This window comes from Daphnia carinata, chromosome 4 (assembly GCF_022539665.2).
Source record: "Daphnia carinata strain CSIRO-1 chromosome 4, CSIRO_AGI_Dcar_HiC_V3, whole genome shotgun sequence".
In the NCBI taxonomy this organism is placed as follows: domain Eukaryota; kingdom Metazoa; phylum Arthropoda; class Branchiopoda; order Diplostraca; family Daphniidae; genus Daphnia; species Daphnia carinata.
The window spans coordinates 2,438,640-2,455,241 of record NC_081334.1 but is presented as its reverse complement, the minus strand read 5'-3'; the positions used below and the strand labels follow the sequence as shown (position 1 = coordinate 2,455,241).

The 16,602-nt window shown below is 39.6% G+C and overlaps 2 protein-coding genes and 1 long non-coding RNA gene across 5 annotated transcripts; 2 read left to right on the top strand and 1 right to left on the bottom strand.

Moving 5' to 3' along the window:
- Positions 1 to 235: 235 nt before the first annotated feature.
- LOC130694665 (sodium/potassium-transporting ATPase subunit beta-like) lies at positions 236 to 15,617 on the bottom strand. Of its 3 annotated transcripts, none has more exons than XM_057517759.2 (8): positions 15,608 to 15,617; positions 1,799 to 2,000; positions 1,414 to 1,554; positions 1,196 to 1,300; positions 964 to 1,133; positions 790 to 897; positions 557 to 716; positions 236 to 464 (listed from the first exon to the last, which is right to left on the bottom strand). In XM_057517759.2, exons 2-8 carry the CDS (start codon positions 1,923 to 1,925, stop codon positions 358 to 360), a joined length of 918 nt encoding a protein of 305 aa, XP_057373742.1. In that variant the 5' UTR covers positions 1,926 to 2,000; positions 15,608 to 15,617; the 3' UTR covers positions 236 to 357. The 3 variants fall into 3 exon arrangements, with proteins under 3 accessions (XP_057373742.1, XP_057373741.1, XP_059350930.1); XM_057517758.2 differs by lacking the exon at positions 15,608 to 15,617 and adding an exon at positions 2,136 to 2,290; XM_059494947.1 differs by lacking the exon at positions 15,608 to 15,617 and adding an exon at positions 2,132 to 2,274.
- On the top strand, positions 6,117 to 7,806 carry LOC130694660 (chymotrypsin-1-like). Its single transcript, XM_057517749.1, has 6 exons — positions 6,117 to 6,273; positions 6,342 to 6,501; positions 6,595 to 6,742; positions 6,816 to 6,920; positions 7,003 to 7,117; positions 7,183 to 7,806. Exons 1-6 carry the CDS (start codon positions 6,228 to 6,230, stop codon positions 7,641 to 7,643), a joined length of 1,035 nt encoding a protein of 344 aa, XP_057373732.1. The 5' UTR covers positions 6,117 to 6,227; the 3' UTR covers positions 7,644 to 7,806.
- On the top strand, positions 8,883 to 11,618 carry LOC130694703 (uncharacterized). Its single transcript, XR_009002116.2, has 7 exons — positions 8,883 to 8,998; positions 9,197 to 9,702; positions 9,759 to 9,827; positions 9,894 to 10,001; positions 10,120 to 10,244; positions 10,858 to 11,033; positions 11,095 to 11,618. It is a non-coding gene; the product is annotated as an uncharacterized LOC130694703 (long non-coding RNA).
- Positions 15,618 to 16,602: the final 985 nt, after the last annotated feature.

Here is a 16,602-nt window from a genome sequence, read left to right as displayed (position 1 = left end):
ATACTGAATATAAATAAACTTTTGCAATTTGACATGTAGTGGGGAGAAGCAAGATGAAACGAACGCACGAATATGGGATGAAGGTAAAATGTATATTTTTCCACATGTTCATCTTTTTTTTTTTCGAACCAATTTACTACGACTTCGATTCTTTTTCGAAACAATTAGCTATTCTTTTTGTTTTGCTTTTTTTCCAATGGATGGCGCTGGCTGTGGCTGACTATATGATCATTTGTTTGTGTTGTTTTCTTTTCAACAGACGTAAGTAGGCAGGGCGGTCGAAGAGAAGGAAATGTAATTGTGCCTATTTGTTTTTGTGCAAACCTACCGCTTCATTATTGGTAAGTGATTTTCTTTTTATGCATTGGACAAAATCTCCAGATTGGTCATGCCCAACCGGCGTTGGCGATCTACGACGATGTTCTTGGCCCACAGACGGCAGCTGATCTTAACTGTAACACCCACTGTTAGGCGTGGATTTAGAATTCAGAAAAGAAAAGGAAAGTATCAGTCAGTATGGACAAATATAGACGACGCTGATAAATTATGACGTTGCCTGGTAAATTGTCGATTTGCATAGCTACGAATGGTGTCAGATATCCCGCCTGATTGGCATAAGGGAAATAGAAAGTCGGGAACCCAATGTGTGTGTCGTATTCCAACGTGACGTTCATGTTTTCCATTTCCATACACGAGACCCAAATGTTTTTCTCGATCTTTGAACAAGATATCCATACGTTTAAGAGTAAGGTCGTCATTGAACTTCAGAACATGTGAGGTAATACGTACCACGTCAGTTGGGAGTTTGAGAATTGCAGCCTGCAAGTTGGCTGGCATCTGAAGTTCGTCGGACTCGATTTCCTCTTTGGTGTAGGGAACCGGAGTAAAACCGAAGATCTTGAAGAAAAAAAAGACGAGTTTAATTAAAATTTTTGGGACAGTACAGCGAATGCTCAGATATACCTTGTTTGGTTTCAGGAAAAGACAGGGCTTGTTCACTCCGAAACCGTAGTCGTTTTGAGCGCATTTATTTAGATCGACTTTGAAGCTGCATGGCGTTACTGGGTCAGCGCTCGGAGTTCCATAATTGCAATCAGCGTAGGCGTCGGCTTTGGGTGCACTCGTGTAATAAGCTGGCCCAATGAAAATGTTTATTTTTTTTTATCAATTTTTGAATGAGAAATGAATCACTCACGGCCCAGGAAATCATCAACTCGATCAGACCAGTATTTAGGATCCTTTGCGTTGAACGAGATGACTGTGACGTCGGGATCAGCGTGAGTCGGCCTGTATCCCATTCCTGGTAATTTCAAAGGAGATGTTATGAGAGCTGTTCTATAGTATCACCAGATGTCGGCAGAGTCCACACGCTCACGGAAACCCAAACAATAGGGGATAACTTTATAGACTCACCAGGGCTGTTCCCGATCAAGCTGTTAGCCATCGTCCATTTTGGCTCGTGATCGTTCAAAGTCTGATAGAAGACGGTGAGAAGGGCGATGAAAAATCCAGCCAAGAACGCGTAGAGAACAACGTAAAACACCGCGATTTGAACTGCACGGTCATGCAGGAAAAATCAATTAGAACTCAGATGAAACAAATCAAATCTAAAGTTTAATCGATTCCACAGTTATGTTATTGTAGTATGGCTAGATTTTCTTATCTGTTCAAATCAAACCTAGTTTTTGAAGGGTGCGTATTTCACACACTGGGAATTCCAGCCACATGACTGATGATAATAAGGCTCTCCCCCCCCCCCCCCGAAAATCAGGACACCTAATAAAAGAATTTAACTTACACCAACTCTTCGCCGTGCGGCCGAGAACCTCGTGAGTTTCACTGTTGTACAGAAAATGGGTGATCTGTTCGCAACGAGTGAGAGTTTGCGGTCGTTTGTAGGGCTCGTCAGTTTTCTTATCAGCCATGATGAACGATGAAAATGTGTTTTAGAGACTTGAAATCCTCACCGAGTTAAGGCTCCGTTTAGATGACGGGTACACCTGAACAGTAAAAAAAAGACGAAACAAACCATCAGCACAACTTATCAAATGTGAATTTCAAACGAAAAAAATAAACAGAACGTTTGCACTAACAAACGACAGAAGAAAGATGGTCGAAAATCGATTCACACTCACAGTATGAACTGCAACGGAAGCTCACGACGTCTCGTCTCGGGAAAGATCAGCTTTCGGCAGCCAACTGGCCCGCGCAATCTACTTCTCCTGTTCCCTAGCGGTGCACGCAGACGTTGGTGCACTTTCTTCTATCGCTGTTCGCGGCGGCGCACAACGTCCCAACGTCCCCGCCCTTAGCCGGCTATTGTGCGCGATAAACGCGATGCCTGCAGTCCTGCGCACTTGATTCGTGGATCAGCATGCGTCCGTCTCTAAAACGATCACGGAAAAATCTACTATATCATATTCACGAAAAGGAAAAAAAAATGGCTCCTGCTTTCCATTATTACTAGCGAAAAAAATGAGGTGATTGATGAATGATCACGCTAGACGAAAAAGAAAAAGAAGAGCTAATAAAAATGCAAAAGTGTGTTTGGTCCGTTAGTTTTGGCCAACATCATTTTGTTCTTATTGGGCAAAGATTTTGAGTTTTAAGAGCGAAAAAGGGGGAAAAAAAAAGAAAAACTACTAAAAATAGTACGATTCAAGCTGCCTTTACGAGATCTATGAATAACCATCTTGCCACAGTCTTTCCTGTGTGTCACGCGTGTAGTTTTGGCGAGAGGAAGAGTTCATACACAAGAGATTTTTTTTTGTGTCAAGATTGCAACGATGGGGAAACTCGTAACAATTTTTTTTCCTTATTTTTTTTTCGTTCAACATTGGGGTCAGATATCATTAATGCTCTGTTGCGTACGCTGGCGAACCGTAAACAGGCTAATGTAAAAGCTCGTGATTTCAATATCGCCACGGTACCGATGCTCGTCCCGCATGTGATTTCTTATCACTCCGTCAAGTAGTATAGTATTATAAAGTATGCAGAGTTAACCAGGTCCGTCTCTCACTTTTTTGTTCATATTTAATAGGACCCGTAGCGCGGGATTAGCCGCACCTATACATGATCCATTTACAAGATAAAATTGTTGGTGGCGCAACGACCCGCTTGACACATTGCATCACCAACAGCCAATGGTAGGCAAGAGCCTTTCCAATTGCGGGATAGAACGAAGAACGTTGTTGTGCGACGCCAAGGATTTTAAACCAGTTACACTCCTAGCGCTTGAATGCCGAACATTTAATATCTAGTTTGAACTAGGCCTAGGCCAAAGAAATTGGGGAAAGATGTTGCACGACAATGGGATTAGTACAAACCCATTCCGAAAATGCAAAGCAACTAAAACTTGATTGAAAGGGTATGTATAGTTGGATAAGTACAAAAATTTCGATTTCTCCTTGATTATCGAGCTTGTTTATGCTATCACATGTGGCTATATCTGTTGAATTTGTTAAGCTTGAGATCTTTTCGCTTACAACAGAACGTGCCTGTCGAAGTTGAGCTACGCGTAAGGTCGTATGGTCTGAACAAGTTTTCTAGGTCTAAAACGTAAACATACAAAATAATCTTGTTAGATAAATATCGCGTTTCTAATAAGGTGACAAGTGAATCTATGCGAGGCGTTCCTACTGCATACGATGAGCTTTTAGTAAAAACCTGATGAGCTGCAAGTGTTTCAAGTCTGCAAGCCTTTTAGATTTTCACGCAAGTCGGTGATCCCATTGCCTTCCTCTAGCCCCAGTTGGTTACAATCACATTGACTTTGGATTTTCGAAGGACTACGGCAAAAATCTAGAACGCTCCCGCAGACCGTGAAGACTTGATTTGTATTAAAAATAGATCAGTGGCCACCGTCACTACGGCACACGGGGCGAATGGGTTCGAAAGAGAACAAATAGATGAAGACCAGAAGAAAAGAATGGATGAAAAAGGAAACTGAAAGATACATTCCTTGCTGCAATACAACACTTTATTACAGGACGGCCCATCGATCGATGAGGTCTGTATGTGTTTCAACTCGAGGAATTATGAGATACTTAACGATGCGATTCCCAAAAGAACGTGGAGCGAAATCAACGACGACGGTCACTCTAGTTTTTTGTTTGTTCAACTCATTATTGACCTTTGTATGTAAAATCAAAACTTACGATTGGCATCTCAGATATCGTATACATACCCGCTCACACTAGGGCAAGAATGTAGCGAATGGGGAATTAAAAACTATGGTGAGGCAGTTATACCTAAGACGGTGCAACACGAGTAATGCAAAACTGTGAGTTACGTCACTCACTGATTAAATAGCACCTACATTTCGTAACTTAATTCAAATACGAGGGCTTCTTACGTTATCGCCACCAGTTTTTTTTTTGTTTTTTTTACAGTCGATAACTGCCAACTGATCAAAGAGTCATCTATGGATATTTGTTTTAATAAGACAATCGCGGGTTAATTGACAGTTCACTTGAGCTTATCGTGTCAGGTAAAAAGAGAAAACATACGTTGACATTTGGGTGTACTCGTTTCACGCCTGGTAGGTCGTCATTTGAATGTTCTTGAGGAAGAAGCAATTGGGTACACTGACACTGCACTATATGCGTATTGAAATTCCATAACAAAACTAGCCAATAAATAAAAGGAAGACGGAACCCAATGATGGTTCCATCGACGCTAGCAGTGCATTTGCATCTAAAACGTTTTGGCTACCGCTCTGAAACGTTGGCTATACGGAAAAAGAAAGAAAAGGGGGTGGAATGAAGAAGAAGAAGCATCAGACCATCGTCAGCAAAAAAAGACGGACAACTGGACCAAAGAAATTCGAGGAATTCGAGACAGGAAACTTATGTAATAAGTAACCGCTTCTATTATATGGTAATCTTATTCTTGGAATTTTATCTATTGTCTACACGACGTCACTGGTTTTGAGTTAATTTGATTGTTGTAAACTGTAATGATTGTTATGATCTCCATCATCGTATAACGAAAGAGACTGTGCCGACAGGAGCGCTTTCTTCCTTTGACTTCCCCATGTAAACAGCCCTGCAAGGAATCTCTTTGTTTATCAAGATATATAACCCTCCGTTGATCCGCCGGACAAATAATCTGACCCTCTCAAGTTCATTGGGCTTTATTGCTGCACTTCCGGCTATGTCAGCAAACCGAAACATGCAACTACATCCTATTATTCTTTGCTGAAACGGCTTAAAGAAAATAGAAAATAAAAGACGTGGGCTACAAGCTTGAAACTCTGCACCTGGTATTGCAATGAACTTTTGTCGCCTGTCGATTTATCAGCAGTAGTGAGCAAAGCAATCATTGACAGTGATGAGCATCACTCATAAATGAAGAAGACGACAAAAACAAAAGAAAATCCCCTTATCTTGCAGTATGCGTCGCATCATTCATGTCATTGCGACAAAATTTGACAGGCTTAAGTAGAAAAGGGTGTACTTGCACGATGGAGAGCTTGAGTGGATCTCTAATACCTCACTGACGTAAACAGCCGAATGCTTCTTTTTTTCCCCCGTGTGCATTCAACCTGACCAGGGAAGCGAAGCAAATAAGCGATTGATTGACAAGTTGATCTATCCGGCTGACGATAGCTCATGAAGGTTGCATTGTGGCCAGTCACGGTATGCCTACTGTACACACACACGGGAATCCAAAGCTCCCTTATTCTTGTTTGTTTTATAGTAGTAAAACGATTGCATTATTAATTGAATCTTGTTTTCAGCAAGCTGGAACTTTTATTGCTTTACGAGTATTATACTTTAAGCTATTCCGGAGAGTGTTACATCTGCGGAAGAAGGCTAATTGTCAAGCACGATGATTACTTATTTGTCATTTTAATTCTTTATGTGGTTAACTGAAAAGGTCATCAAGATATGATCAGTGACGTGAACAATAATTACCTGGCCTTCGCTTGCAAACCATTGAGGAAAACTGCTAGAGTTTTATATGGTCTTGCGTTAGTTTAATAAACCATGAATTAAAAAATGCTCGTAAAATTCTTGAACTTTCTAAAGCCATTATATTCCTTTATGTTCATAATTTTTGGCTTATCGAAAGAACGGGAGGGGGCAGTAGAACGATAGTCTTTGATTTCAAAATCACTATCCGTCTGCATTTTTATCACGACGAAGATGTACACTAGTAACGTGTAAAATAGGAGAAGCAATCAGTTGTCCGTCATCAGCAGAACCAGCAGTCAAGCTCCAGTTATGAGGAACATTTTAATATTTTCACTCTTGATCGCATTCGCCACAGGTATGTTCCTCAATCCTCCAGGTAGCCCTAAACGATTTCTGACATTTTCTATTGTCCCAAACGTGAAGGAGCTCCGCAAGATATCTCTGACCGCATCGCGGGAGGAAGTCTGGCAGTTGAAGGCGAGTTCCCCTACATCGCTTCCATTCAGCTTGATCGTCGCCACATTTGCAGTGGTTTTATCTACAATGAACGATGGATTGTAACAACAGCCTCCTGTGTCAACGGGTGATTTCTATTGCCAACCATAGTCGTTTTCGAATGATGGCTTGTATTAACGTTTTCTTTCTATCCTTGAATTCTTATTTGATGCGAGTGTAGGCTTTCACCTAATCAGTTGGTTGTTGTTGTGGGCATCGTAAGCTTTGTGCAACCCTCCGCTCAACAGCAAGTTATCGCAGTGTCGTCCATTTCCATCAACGATGATTATGACCCGCTAACCAAAATGAACGACATCGCCTTAATATCCGTAAGTATGCCATAACATTTTTCATATCAAGCTTTAATTTATGGTTTACATCAAATGCTTGGTATATCTTTAGCTTAATAGGCCTGTAGTGTTCGGCACTGCCGTGCAGGCCATCCGGTACGACGAAGTGGATGAAACAATAAATACAGCCATTACCATGGGATGGGGAGCAACAACGGTTAGATTTTGAAGAATAATTAATTTTTTTCTTTTTGCTGTAAGAGTTGCGTGATATTATTATTGGTACGATGTTGAAATAGGCGGATGGCATAGAAGTTACGAAGCTCCGTAAGACAGAGCTCGCAATGCCAGCTGATTGCTTAAGCTACGGTTCGATAGAATTCAACAATAACTACATGATTTGCGCAGGCAGCGGTAATAATTTTTGCTTTTTGCATTGCATTAAAATTTCATTTATTAAAAACAAACTTTATTCAAAGATGTCTCGAGTCCGTGCCAATATGACGAAGGATCTCCATTGGTTCAAAATGGTATTGCAGTGGGGATTATGTCCAAAAACCAAGGCTGCGGGGCTCCTTATGTTCCAAGCATTTTTACTCGATTATCTGTCTATTACTATTGGCTCAATGTCGTCGGAGGACAGCAGCCAATTCCTACTGCCACTACAAAAACGACACCATCGATCACGTCTACTACTGTACCACCTACCACTACTACCATCGTTGTTCCGACCGCTCCCTGTTTGAATTGCGAGACTCCACCAACAACTACCACCACGATAGTGGTCCCGACCGCTCCATGTGTGAACTGCGAGCCCCCCACAACCACCACAGTCGCGCCAATGGTTCCTACAGCACCATGCATAAACTGCGGAAGTCCACCTGAAACTACTACCGTCCTAGTCGTCCCAACTGCTCCTTGTGTCGGCTGTCTTCCCTAGGCCGTCGTCATTGCCTCGTTCAATATCAATACATCGGTTAATTCGCATGCAAATACCTAGAATAAATAGCGCGCTGACCAAGCAATAGTTCCAACTAAAAAACGGGGGGAAAAAAGGAAGAAAATATAATTGTAGAGTAGTAATACAATATTGCCTCATCAAAGCGTCCAACGTAATAGGCTACTGCTATGTAGCGGTGTTCTCCTTATTTATCAACGAAATAAACGTATAAAGAGCGCTTATAGGACTTTAAAAATAACTAACTTTGTATTTGTAAATTGTAAATAACTAACCTAAATTTTTTGTGCACTAGATGGCAGCACGTAGAAATTAGGTCGAAGGCCAAGAACTTTTGTTGCCTTGCGCTATTATTGCTACGACTGTGTTTTTTCAAAAATGACATAACTAGCGAGAAAACTAATAATACAGCCAGAATCAGCATTCAGTTTTAGGCATGCAGTGTGTTTTTTTATTGAATTTTAAGAGATGTCGATTTTTGAAGATTTTCATGAAAATGAGAAGGCTATACCCTTCTCACTTTTTCAATTTTGGCTAAATTTTAGATTTAGCTAAAAATACATTATTTCGATTAAAAATTGATCGGCAATCACGAAAATTTAGCTTATTTTAATGGTGAGCTTATAGTTTTTTAAGCAAAAGGGAAAAACGGATGAATAATTGTGGCATCCTGGCAATATTGATATATCAAGACATCTAGTGAGGAAATATTTAACTGCTAGGTAACCGTCTGGAAGTGTCGATTACTTCAGTTGTGCCGTGCACGTGGTAGGATAGTGTAGTGTATATATATGTAGTATAGTGTAGTGTAGGTAGTGTAGGTAGTGTAGTGTTTTTTTTTTTTTTTTCAGTTTATCGTACAGTTATTAGCCCTTTCTTGTTCACCGTTTGTTTGGCAGGTGCATCTGTTTGCAGTGGATAGAATTAATCCAGTCGAGAGTATTAGATACTGAAAATGCATTTAGAGGTAATACCAGCTACTGGATTTCTCGAAGGATGGGTTTTAATCCACTTTGTTCAAAAAAATCACTTGTAAATTCTTGATTTTCAGAGGTCTTGTTAACATCATTTAGACTGTATATTTGATAGCTTTTGAGATGTTTAAAACTTGAATGTTTGAAAGATTGTAGTTCTTGTGGTAATGTTAACATCCTTGTTTGTCTCCGTCTCATGATAATCTTTTTCCTCTACAGGTTACTTTGTGTTGATGAATTTCTGTCACGCTAGAGCAAGTATGCAAATTTGCATCAATACAATCCACACATTTATGTTGGAGATGTTATGAATTATACAGCTAGTCCCTAGAAGATGAGGTTGTTGCAACTGCCTAGCCAAAGGTTCAGAATTTTTTTCCAAAATCAAAGTCTTGACATAAACAAGGGTGTCTGTGATATCCTGAATGAGGCAAGCGCTTTCTGCGCAAAAAAACAACTATTCTTAAAAATTGATTTCAAGTTCGATTGATTTGTTCTTGTATTTTTTTGCTTTTAAGATGATGTTACAGTTGTTTGTTTTTTCAATTTCGTCTTAACTAGGTCTGGAAGGATGGAATACAGTTGTGGAATGAACAACCAGTAAATGTGCCGAAACCCGGGAGAGGAGAACTTGAAAATCCGAACGAAGACCATTTAGTTCCTGATGCAAGCCCCAATAATGACCGGAATGAAGAAAGGCGCTGGCAGATGACAATGTAGTACGTAAATGAGGGCATCGCCGTGGCATCTGCCATTTCGCCTACGCCGATTTCCTCATATGGGGATTTTTCATTAGCATTCAAGAATGGACCTTAACGTCTTGCAAAGCTGAAGAACAGAATAAGAAAGGATTCAAACAAATTCGCAATCAGCAAAAACGAAGCTCTGGAAGAATTTGATCTTGAACAAAGGTTTTTTTGGTTTCGGAAATTTGTTGCCTTCTAATTTTGTTCCTTGTGACGATGTGTTGTTGGTGTAAAACTCAAAAGGAACTGGATCTAACTACAGCCAAAAGACTTACAAAATAACATAATGTGCGTCTTCCCGACATGCGACAAACAAAAAAGGTACCCACAGGTTGCTTGAACACTGTTTTTTTAATTTATTTCGTTACCATGAAAAGGTTATAGGAAGACATCGTTCGTTGGGCGACCATCGTCGCGGAAAAATTACATCATTTACAGATTCCTAGGTAAAATCGTTGTAGAAAATCTCTTTGATGTGGTGATGTTAACCTTTCTTGGTAAAACTCTTATAGGTTTTTCCGTCAACTCCAGATGGCTACCAATGTAAGTCACCTCGCTTGCCTCTGATGGTTCACGTTGCTTTTTTCCCGCCTTTGCATTTCGAGTCGTGGATCAATTATGTAAGTTAATTTTCTGTTTTTTTTTTGTTTGTTTTTTCAATAATATAGCTTTAATGAAGTGTAAAGTACAATTAATTGTATAAAATGAAAGCCTGTGGCTTCTTGTCTATTTTTTTAGTGAAGGAATCAGGATAGTGATGGATTTATCTAGAAATGACCGCTGTGCTGAAGGAAGACGTCGTTCCTCCGCTACTTTAGGGGACCACCTTCGCGGGAAAATCACTTCATTTACAGATTCGGAAGGTAAAAGCGTTTTAGAAAATGCCTTAAATCTCTTACTGTTAACTTTTCTTGGTAAAATTCTTATGGTTTGTGCTGTCAACGCCAGATGGCTACCTATCTTAGTCACCTTGCTTTTTTTTTCGGCAATTACATTTGTGTCGTGGATGAACGATGTAAGTTAGGTTTTTTTTTTGCTTCTTATTGGTATGACATACCTTTTATGAAGCGTAAAAGATAATTGGACTTTAAAATGTAAGCCTGTAGTTTTTTGCCTACTTTTTTAGTGATTAGCATATGGATTTATGTAGAAGTAACTCTGCACAAAAATTGGTTTTCTGGCCACATGTAATCCGTGACGGTAACAGTTTGTAAACAATTTACTTCAGGTTATTACGTTCTTTTTATTGCTGAGCAAAGAAAAACGAAAAAGAGTTCAAATTTTTGTAAGAAATAACGGTTTGGTATGTTATGAAGACAAAAAATATATTGCCTATTAATATGATGCAAGGTAAACATTCGAAATTGCATATGCAGAACTAAACGTTGTGATTTCACTATGTTTATGAAGACCGTGTATTGAATTGAATGTAGTTTTTCATTTCCTTGCTAAAATCTAGTCTTTTTTCGCACGCAGTGCAAAACAGGAAGCAATTCATGACGGGAGTTCTCCGGTCACGCCATGTCGGGCGTGAGACAAGTTTAGTCCACCATCCTGTGGCGGCTGTATTTTTTTCGCTAGCGCAAATAGATGCTTACACCTAGTCATTCGTTGTAGGCACTGATAACACTTTTCATTGATGGCGTTAAATGGTAAGATATCTAATATATCTAAAATACCCGTTCATTTAATTCTTGAATTGTTTTTCTAAAGGGCAACTTTCTCTACAACGAAATGGAGTTGAGGAAGGTTAACTCCTACAGACTGAAAAGGTTCCTTGTTTGGGGCAACGTACTGAATGAAGCATTATGATTGGATACACTACATGGAATTTCCATACTTTATTGACATGCTCATTTAAAAACGGTATTTAATGTTTAAAAAATTGAAGTGTATATCTGGGCTCCCTTCCTTTCCGTAGCCCCGTTTCCCCTTGACTCATAATAAGCCCGTAGGGGGTCATGCCCCTACTGTACGGTATATTTAAAAACAACATATACCGAGGTTTGGAGGGCTCTGGCCGGAAAGGGGACGTGGGGTGTCCGCTTAGTCCGATGATGTGTTCACGGAGGGCGATGTGGCTGCCCACAAATCCGAAGTAAAGGTTAATCGCTCCTGTAAAAATGTTCCAAATCTTCAGCTCTTCTTCCGGCTTCTCTTAGCCAATCACCGGGTAATCTCCCCGGTGGGTCAACAAGGCAGTGTCTCCCCCTGCCTGGGTTGACGGCAATTTTTGAAAGGGCTATTGTGCCTTTTTAAAGTTGCAAAAATAATTCTAATGTGCAGAGAATTGTCAATAAAATTTTTTTTACAAAATATGTTTTGCAAAATTTGTTCTTCCATTGTCCGCTGTCTTCACACAATACATTTATCAACTTTTATTTATTTAGTTTGCTTATTCCTCCTCTGTTTATGCCACCTTTGGTGCGTTGTTCCCATTAATTCATCGTTCATGTGGGATTTGAACCACAAACCTATAGTATTCCAGCACGGCGCGCTACCATTGCGCCATGACTGTCCTTACATGCATTAGTTTAGATTTTGATGCGTATGTTAAAATAAGTTCGTCATTAGGTTATTATGGAATGCCTATCAAGGTAATAACAAATTATAGATGGCATAATGGCAAAGCTATTGCTTAGCATGCTAGAATACTTGGGTTCGATCCCCATACCAGTCAATTAAACAACTAAACAAATAATATTACAAAGCATTTTATTTTCCCTCCTTCCACCCACAAATCCACCACTATACATATTCCACATAATACAACATACAATACATACAAATACACTTAACTAACACGTTGGCTGCCACGCCACTACTATCTACTATAGCTACATCGCTATCTAAAGGATAGCGACCAAAGGGGACTGAGGACAGTCCGGGCTGAAACGGCGATGAGACCTTTACGGAAATGCACATCCCAGGTCTACATCGCCGTCTCGATAAAGGGATTCCCTAACGGTGCATTGCCTTGCGGGCCATTCGGCCAATCTTGGGCAGTGGCGCTGCTCCACCCCATGGCAGATAGCCATGGCGCAGAACAGCGTGGCCCGTCCCTGTCACGCTACAAAAAAAAAGGGGATAAAAAGTGGGTGGCAGCCAACGGGTTAGTTAAGAATAAACATTGCAAAACACACACAATACCAAAACGACGAGGCGAAGACGCGGCGACCACGAAGCGAAGACGGGATGGCGGGCGAGGCGAAGGCGGGGCGACCACGAGGCGAAGAAGGGATGACCGGCGAGGCGTAGACGGGACGACGGGCGGGGTGAAGACAGGGCGACGGGCGGAGCGAAGACGCGGCGACGGGCGAGACGAAGACGGGGCGACGGGCGAGGCGACGGGCGCGGCGAAGACGGGGCGACGGGCGAGGCGAAGATGGGACGACGGGCGATGCAAAGGCGGGACGACAGGCGAAGCGAAGATGGGATGACGGGCGAGGTGAAGACGGGCGTGGAGAAGAGGAAGAAGGCTTTGTTCTGTATCGTAGATGTAAAGAAAAAGAATTACTTAGGGGGAAATATAAGATTGCTGATGTAGCCAAATGTATGAAAGCAATTTGACTTACTTCTGTTGTCCAATGGCTAGAAATACTGTAGGGCCAGCACATAGGCAGCAGACGGCAAAGAGTTGGCAGTCCTATGGTTGAATATTGAATTTATAAAACAAACAAACTATACTAGGTATGAGAAAAGTTTACCAATACCAATATAAATTGTGTTGAGGTACATGTCTTTGTCTGTTGGTAGGCTAAGTATAGTATATAACTTCGGAAATGGCTGTGGTTTCAGTTGGCACTGCAGCATAAGACGAATTTAGTGCAACTGTTAGATTACAATTGATAGGAGACCATGAATGGTTAAAGATTAGAAGAATACTATTATGGTATTCCTACCCATAGGATTTGCATCTTTGGTGACACTCCTCAACGGGAAGTATCCTTTACAAATGAAGTTTCATGAGCTAAACCTTAAAAGCAAATCCGTCAATGAGATTCTGATAACAAAACATAAGTCTTATACCTCTCAATGAGCACAAGAATAGTTTGATGAATGCAACATATTGGGTTGCGAACAGTTTTTGGTTTGACAGCTGACATAGGTGATTACAAGACATGTAACATAAAAACCAAGCATTTTGTGGGCTTCACTTGCAAAACACACTCTAGGATGAAAACACACAGAACCACCATTAGATTTTCTTGAATTTTCCCTTGGAATACGACATACTTCACAAAAACTTTTCGAACACAGGTTTCACTACTCCCACAGTCACTAAGTAAACAGTGGCACAGCAGCGTCATCTTGTTTTCCAATTAATAACCGAAATATTCGTAAAAACTGAAAATCTTGTTTTTTCGAGACGGGAACTGCACTGATGTGAACTCTTTTTACAAACTTCTTGAGCGTGAATGGCAAATATGGGGGCGACCCCCCCCCCCCCCCATATTTGTACCATTTCAATTTTATTTAAACAAATGCAGCGACCAAAATCATGAACAGTATTTTTATAATATAGCGATTTAACACGTTTTTGAGCCCAGTTTTTTCACTGTCTTTTATTTATTTATCCAAAAACCTAGATATTTCTAGGAAATACATAATTTGGGTTCACAATTCAACAAGAAGCTTGATTGCACTTCACATCTAGAAATTTCGCAACTTCACACATCTCTGGATTTCAAGCTATTAAACATTAATGCTGTCTGACAATACAATTTTCTTTCTTGAACAACTGCAATATTATTTCGGCCATATGTTCAACGGAAAAAATTCTCTACTGAGACAAGGACGTCGATTGAGCGTTGTCGTGTGCCTATTTCAATTAAATGGATACACCTTCATTTTTCTGCTCCGAATACATCATTTTTGCCTGGAATTTTGTTTTGAATGGTATAGTTAGAATACATTGCATTGTGTTCATTAGCTTAGATCACTTACTTTTTGTCATACGTTCTTTAATTGCGTGAGGCTGTGAAATCGTCGACAGGCGATATCTGAATGAGGAAGTCAGCAAAGAGCTTGCAGACTCTTGAATAAACTCAAAACTATAAAAATCTAAAGATACCCTGAAATCAAATTGTAAAGAAAATTAATTTTATTTTCCAGCACTTCAATTATTCACTGGGAATTACGATTATATGGAATGCAAAATATTAATAGCTGACAGTAAAATGAACACCTAAATGAATCTAATCAGCTTGACACTATCCAATTATAACGTTGAAAAGAAAAAATTTATGCTATTTGTCCGCATAACAGAACCAACGCAGACTGGAATTTTAACAAAAATAACGAAAAAAATTAATTACGCAAACAAAGTTAATCAGTACCGGTCCATCTATCAGCCACAGAATAACAGAAATGTGATTCAGCCCAATCTAGAAAGCAAAACATTTTTTTGTTTTGTTATTGAAGAACGTATGTGTTCACTACAAACAACAATGAGTGGTTGAAATATCTACCATAAAATGCCACTTTGAATGGCTGATCCTCCATCATATAATGTCCTTCCAAAAAGTTATCAAACAGTTAAATTGTGTGTCATTGGCTGGCTGTTCTATAAGCTAATGAAAAAAATGTTGGGTAAACCCATTCAAAAATTCAATGTTAGACATATACTTCTTCTAAACCTCCTGATTTGATCATCCTTGAAAATGACTGCTAGACAGATTAGGAAGCATCCGTAACATTACATTAGCAACACAGTTTTACACGGGAAATCCTAAAAGAGAGAAAAAGAACAATTAAGTTGTGTTGCATTTTACTAATAAGAAAGAGTGAAATATTTTGATAGTACATCAAGTTTTATCCTACAGCTGATTAATGGTGAGAAGACAAATGTAATCATCACCCTTGGGGTAGACATTTTCCGAAGTCCTGTTCGTCATATCCCTACATTCTTTCAGCAGTGTTCTGCCTAATATAGCAAATGTTTGATTAAAGTTAGTAAATTAAGCTAACTCTGTAGAAATGCATTACCATGTGTAACATAGTTGATGACGATGGTGAATCCTTGTTCCATCATGCAATAAGAAGCTATATGGCAGTTGCCGCAAAGCCTGGATGGAAAAATCTATTCATTACATTGATATTGATGGAATTTTATTGTACCATTTGCCTTTCAATTTATTCATTCGATTCATGTTTATGGGATTTTATCGTACCATTTGCCTGTCAAGCATTTCCTACCGCATAGGTGTTCGGGAATAATCACAACTGTACGAACTTTGTGCTACAACTTGAATATGGCTCGTTGTTGTATCTGCTGAGCGCTTACATTCCCGAAGCTGACTCTTGCTCACAGTTGGGTAAATCTATTAGAAGGATTAGAATTTTCATTGATGTGACAAAGGATGTCATCTAAAATAATGGATGAGACGGCACTATATTACGTTGACTTTCTAGACTGCTTCTCCCACGGACAAATCACACCGGCACGCTCGACAGATCGTCAACTATTGGTAGTGTAGGTAGATATAGTCATAATTAGTTAACCGATCCACATCTGCCATATTTCGAAATCATCGCCATTCGCTTTACAGACGTATGAAAAGAAATTGTGAAAACTATGGCAATATGGCAACCCGTTTTACCCAAATATTTCTGCTGCATCGCGCTAGCGCTGTAGCGTACTGGCGCGCTAGTAATGTATCAAATATTCGGTGTATTTCAAAAACGATAAACTTAATGAAAAAAAATAGCAATTTTCCCGGAATCAGCATGTAATTTTGAGTATATCTTGTGATATTCAACCAATGCCGATGAGTGCCAGTTTTTGCAGAAATTTTTTTTAAGCCCGACTAAATAAGCCCGACTTTTCTTATTTTTTCGTTTTTTACGTTTAATTAAAAAACCATAAGACCAATTGAAAAATAAATTTGATTTCCATGATAAGCATTCAATTCTGAATTGGAATCATGTATTTTAAGCAAAATTTAAAATTTAGCCAAAAATGAAAAAGTGCAAAGGCTATAGCCTTACCACTTTTGTCAATATCGGCCAAAAAATGACATCTCTTGGAATTCGATGAAAATCACTGAGTATAATCAAAATTTAACGCCGATTCAGAAAAAATCATTCGTTTTCTTGTCAAGTTAGCCGTTTTTTAATTACATCGAATATTCGTGCAAAAATAAGACGAGTCGGGCTTATTTAGTCGGGCTTAACATTTTTTCCTGCAAAACCTAACACTTATCGGAATTGGTTGAATAT